Genomic DNA, 6,159 nt, shown 5'->3' with positions numbered 1-6,159 from the left:
ATAAACAATACATCTCTCTCAAGTTTTTTCCCACGTTTTTTTTGACAAATGAATTTATTTTTATCTTTTTCCGAACATAACCACATGATAGCTTCGAGTAATGGGTCGTTGGATTTTTTCAAATTTTTAGGATAAAATTAACATGCTATATAAGAATCAGGTAGTTGGATATATTCCATTCTGTTTTTTTTTAATGGAAATCAGATATTACGCATCAATTAAATCAACAGTAGTTATATCCATCAACCACGATGGGTAAAAACCATCCATCCAACATGAACGAGAAGGATGAGATAAAGCAAAATGCGCTAAACAGTGCGCTAACTTGTTTGCATTTCTACTAACATGATTTAATTTTTTAAATCTAACAGAAGTTAAGATATCCAATATGTTCAAGACTAACAGTCCTTGATGGTTGCGAGCCTCAGACTTCGACGTCACCTCTTTAACAGCATTACAGGAGTCCGAGAAGACCCAAACATCAGAAAAATTACCTCTCACAGCAAGCATCAAACCAAAATGGATAGCCGAGAGCTCTGCCTCCAACACTGATCCTGGTCTGCGTATGCCTATGGCTGAGGCAGCAAAAATAATTCCACAATGATTTCGAATCACACCACTCACACTATATTTACCAATAGTATCATTAAACCCAGCATCGACATCAAGTCGCCACTGCGCCAACGGAGGAGGCACCCACCTCATATCCCTGCTACTCTGCACCTCCCCTGAAGCTAAATTCCAAGCACATCTAGCTGTTCTAAATTGCTCAAGATATGAGAATACCCACTCAACTTTAATACATTTGTTGGGAATTTGGCTATTATGTTTTAAAATACAAATCTCTTTCCAAATTGCCCAAGCAAACATTGCAAACAATTCAAAATCAGCAGTTGAAACTTGATCCATTAGGCACAACCCACATGATATAAAAGACATCACATTGCATTTCTTTAGATATGGCCAAAAAAACGTACCTTTCCAGATATGCCTTACAAGGGGATTAGACAATGGCTTGTTGAAGCATTCGAAGAGCTACAATAAAAACATCATCCATTGGCATGTAAATGTCTTCTAAAAAAGTTCAGTTCAGTGAGAATTAATTCATTGCTTGCGCGCCAAAAAAATATTCGAACTTTTTGTGGGATGTTTAGCTGCCAAATCTTTTTCCACCACTTTTCCAACAAGAATGCCGATAGAGATTCATGTGGATCAAAGAATCCAATTTGAGCTAGGTAGCCCGATTTAACTGTGTACTTGCCTTTCTTTCCCCACTTCCAGAATCTATTATCTTCATTGTGCTGATTTCTCAGAGGTATATCAAGAATACATTCTGCTTCGAACGAAGGAAATCTGGAGCGTACCTCAACTTCATTCCACGTTCTGTCACTTGAAATAAATTCTTGAACCTTACTCAGACCACTTGAGCCTGTCATCGAGCTTTTTCCAGAAAAGAGACTAGAAATCCAGCAATCAGTAAGTGCATTGATGTGGGATCCATTCCCAACCCCCCACATTAATCCTTTTTGAATAAGATCTCGACTCCAAAGGATCGATCGCCATATGTAGGATGGATTCGATCCTAAAGTAGCATCCATAATGTCACAATCTTTAAAATATCGAGATTTGAGCGTTTGTGCCATAAGCGAGGAAGGCTCCATAATAATTTTCCATACCTGTTTAGCAAGAAGAGCACGATTAAAATCAGAGAGATTACGAAACCCCATACCTCCATATTGCTTCGGCCTACATAATTTCCTCCAGCTAGCCCAATGCATTCCCTCTCCATCAGTTTTTTTATTCCATCAGAATTTAGCGCACAACTACTCCAGTTCATGGCATAATGAAATAGGTAGCTTAAAGCAGGACATTGCTTAAGAGGATATGGCTTGCAAGATTGATTTAATCAGAGTTTCTTTTCCTCCAGCAGAGAAAAACCGTGATGCCCAGCCATTGATCTTTTTGATAAGTCTTTCACGAAGATTAGATAATTGAATGGGCTTATTACGAAGAGAGAACGTAGGAAGGCCCAAATAAATTTCATGGCCTTGAACCGCCGGTATAGAGAAGATAGTCTGGATTGCATTTATAGTATCCGAAGAAACACTCGGACTGAAGGTGAGGGCTGATTTATCATAATTTACTGTTTGGCCAGAAGCTCTTTCATAAACTCTCAAAAATCTTCGGAGCTGTATGCACTTTGTTTCCATAACACGAAAGAAAATTAAGCTATCATCTGCAAACAGTAAGTGAGAGATTTCTTGACAGTTATGGGCATTTTAACTCCTTGAAACAGTTTATTTCGCACCGCACAAGATAATATGGCCGAAATTCTTTGAGCACATAAAGCAAATAGATATGGAGATAAAGTATCACCTCGACGAATACCACGCTTTGGGACCATCTTACCATAAGTATTATGATTAACACGGAATGAATAAGTGACAGTAGATATACATTTTAAGATCAGCCTTACAAAACTCGCAGCGAAGCCTAACTTCAGCATGATGGCTTCCAAGTATCTCCATTCTACGCTGTCATATGCTTTGCTCATGTCTAACTTCAAAGCTCCAAATCCCTTCTTGGCTTTCCTGTTATTGCGAATCCAATGCATACATTCAAATCCAGTAATAACATTATCAGTAATTAAACGACCCGGAACAAATGCACTTTGGAATTGATCAATATCTATGGATAAGTTGGCGTTAATCTGTTTATGATTATACGAGAAACAATTTTGTAGCATATGTTGCACAGACTAATAGGACGAAAGTCCTTCGGTATTGATGTCTCCAGCACTTTAGGGACGAGAACAATGACAGTTGAGTTCCAAGATGATAAATCACCGTTTTCATTCAAAATGTTGAGAATAACCTCTGTAACTTCATCACCCACAATATCCCAATTTTTCTGAAAAAAAAGAGCAGTAAAACCATCATTCCCCGGAGCTTTAGAAGGATGCATGTCAAACAAAGCTTTCTTGACTTCCATGGAAGTGTATGGAGCACAAAGAGTACTATTCATATTATCATCCACAATCGGCCCAATATTAATAATAGCTTCCTCAATATCATGATTAGTTGGATTGGAAGAGGTGAATATGTTAGCATAGTATTTCAAGAAAATCTCTGCGATGTCTTCATTTTTCGAGCACCAATTCCCACATTCATCAAAAACCCCATTGATATGATTGATTCTTTTCCTTTCAGATGCATACGAGTGAAAAAACTTAGTGTTGCCATCTCCATGAGCCAACCAATTTGTTCTAGCCCTTTGTTTCCATTGCATTTCCTCTTGGCATGTCAGCTTCTCGATATTACCTTCTAATTCAGCTATTCTGCCGGCATTATCAACAGCATTATCAGGAGTCAGTAAACTGGACAGTTCTTTGCGCAACGATTCGATCTGTCTTGGTAAGTGAGAGAATCTGGATCCAGCCCATTTTTGAAGAAACTCGCTGAACATAGTTAATTTCTTCGGTAGATCAACCCGGTTGTTACTTGGTAACCATTGCTGCATAATCTCCTTAAAATCCTCTTCTATCATCCATTTGTGCTCAAACATAAATCTTTTCGGTCCTTTCTTGAAGATTGTTTCACACCCCGATTTCATAGAGATTGAGATAAGTCGGTGGTCCGACCAAAAGAAGTCCAGGTGGTACACTTCAGCCATTGGAAATAGATTGTGCCATTCAAGATTGCAAAAGAATCTGTCTAGTCTTTCAAAGATAATCTCTACATTGAACCTTCGGTTACACCAAGTAAATTGATCGCCTTTGAAATTCAGATCATTTAAGCCACATGCATTAATCACCTCATTGAAATCTGACATTTGAGCCAAAGATCTAAGTGAGCCCCCACTTTTTTCACTCTCAAAGAGAATCTCATTAAAATCTCCTCCCACAAGCCAAGGTAGCTTCTGAAATTCATGCAGATCATACAATCTTTTAATAAGCTTCCATGATATATGTCTTGATGCTGGAATAGGGCTACCATAAAAACCAGTAAACCTCCAAGTCTTGTGGTCATTTAGTACAATACAATCAATATGACCCATTGAAAGTGAAGTGATTTTAATCTCATACGGCTCTTTCCACAACAAAACAAAACCCCCTCTTCTCCCTTCACAATCAACTGGAAAAATTCCTTTGAATTTAAAATATCTCCTCCACTCTTCATATTAATGCTTATATAGCTTAGTTTCACATATAAATAATAAACTGGATATATTCCATTCGTTTAAATTAATATGTAATTTTTTTTTGTTTCTCTCGAATATATAAACATGTATCTATATTTAGCAATATTTCTTATGTTCTTTTTTAATATACCCTTTTGATTTGGCGTAATTGACTAACTATTGGAAAGATAAGAGATCATTCATATAAACACTCATTAAATTAGGGTGAAAATGAAAATTTTGTTTGTTAATTGATATTTTCAATGAATTTCTAAAGCTGTGAGAAAAAATAAACATAGCTATGTAATTGTGACGAAGATAATAATAAGATTAAGTCTCATGTGGAATAATATCAAGATCTAAACCTCTTAGACTGGTCAACTCAGTAAATACTTGCAATAAAAAGTTGTGTCGCCCGAACCTTTCCACGTAATCATATAATATGTGACTTAATATCCATAAAAATTTTATTTCGACTTGGATAATACATATACGACAAAATAGTGCAATCAACACATTATTTATATCATATAACAGAGACACTATAATCATTACACAACACATGTATCGAATATGACAATAAATTATATAGTTTCTGAAAAGCCTCTCTCTACTTTTTAGTTTTTAATCCTACTAATATTTTTTTTAAAAAAAATAGATCATCCAATTTCGAGATTCACCATAGAAAAAAAACTTAACATTGCCATAACCAAAAATAATTTAACATTTAAAATCTCAAGTGCATCGAATCCCTAATTCATCAACTTAATAAAATTCAACTTCCACCTTTTAACATGATCAAATTAACTTCAAAATAATGCATAAAAATCCTTATTAAATCATTAACAAAATCTTTAAAATATTTAACTATCAAGCTAATGCGGAAAATAAAGGCCCTCGGGAGTGTACTGTCTGCCTCGATCTACTCAAGCGTCAGCGCCTCCCTCATTAACATCGTCACCTGCAGCATTCAACCCTAGCGAGTCTAATAACTCAGCACGTTCTAAACATGATTAACAAATAATAAATATATAAGCACATGCATTAAAAAATTCTTTTATTTAAAATAAGCTTGTAATCATAAATAAATCATAAAACGTCAAATCGTAAAATCGTAAATTTGTCAATCGTTTATCATTTTGGGTGAAGTTTTACTCTTGAAGGTGACTAGCCTTTATCCTCTAGTCGAATGATTAGTCTTAGCTCACCATTGCGCATGGGGACGGGCACGAAACACCGACGTAAAATGGAAATACGATTGTTGGACTCCCTCTGGCGCCTTTTCCCGTAAACGGGCTCCCTCTAGGCCTTTTCTCTCACGATATTCCCAAAAATCATACATTACATCTTTTATGTCACAGTCAATTCACATAATTCAACATATTTTTCCTTTTCTTTTAATAATAAAATATCGTTTCCTTTCCACATTTACAAAAATAACATTTTAACCGTAAAAATTTCACAGTTTTACCATAAATCATAAAATCTCATATTTTCATCATAAACGTTCAAAAATATCATTTAACATGCGTTATGATTCCTCGTGACACTGTTAATTCTTTTCGTACTACCTAGGTGTAAAATGACTGTTTTGCTCCTAGACTTAAAATTTCTCATTTTTGATTTTTTCTTACTTTTATTGGCTCGAGACCATCTCCAAAAATTATTTAAACTTAAATTTGATTTTTAATATTTTTATTTAACGTAAACACGAGGGTTTCACTTTAATTTCTTAATTACTAATTCGTGAAGCGTTTAATTCCCGAATTAATTCAAATTTAAATATTTCCTCCCAAATTTTGAACATAATCTTTTTATATCTAATATACCCTCGTGAACCATGAACCGACACCGTGGACCATGGTTCGAGCCCTTTCTCATGAAACTCAAGAATCCGAACCCTAGCTTCCCCCATTGAGCCACAGCCCAAATCCACCGAACCACCTTGAGCCAAACCCTGACCAGACCCCTTAGGGACCA

General features: G+C 35.8%; 1 protein-coding gene across 1 annotated transcript; it reads right to left on the bottom strand.

Annotated features, from left to right (window-relative positions):
* Positions 1 to 207: 207 nt before the first annotated feature.
* LOC140974936 (uncharacterized) lies at positions 208 to 4,056 on the bottom strand. Its single transcript, XM_073438428.1, has 7 exons — positions 2,800 to 4,056; positions 2,377 to 2,710; positions 1,939 to 2,236; positions 1,730 to 1,823; positions 1,137 to 1,676; positions 978 to 1,035; positions 208 to 899 (listed from the first exon to the last, which is right to left on the bottom strand). The coding sequence occupies exons 1-7, from the start codon at positions 4,054 to 4,056 to the stop codon at positions 208 to 210; spliced, it is 3,273 nt and encodes a 1,090-aa protein (XP_073294529.1).
* Positions 4,057 to 6,159: the final 2,103 nt, after the last annotated feature.

The sequence above is a fragment of the Primulina huaijiensis genome, chromosome 4 (genome assembly GCF_012295235.1).
Source record: "Primulina huaijiensis isolate GDHJ02 chromosome 4, ASM1229523v2, whole genome shotgun sequence".
Taxonomy (NCBI): Eukaryota; Viridiplantae; Streptophyta; class Magnoliopsida; order Lamiales; family Gesneriaceae; genus Primulina; species Primulina huaijiensis.
Note: the sequence above shows the minus strand (reverse complement) of the source record. Positions and strands in the feature narration are given on the sequence as shown.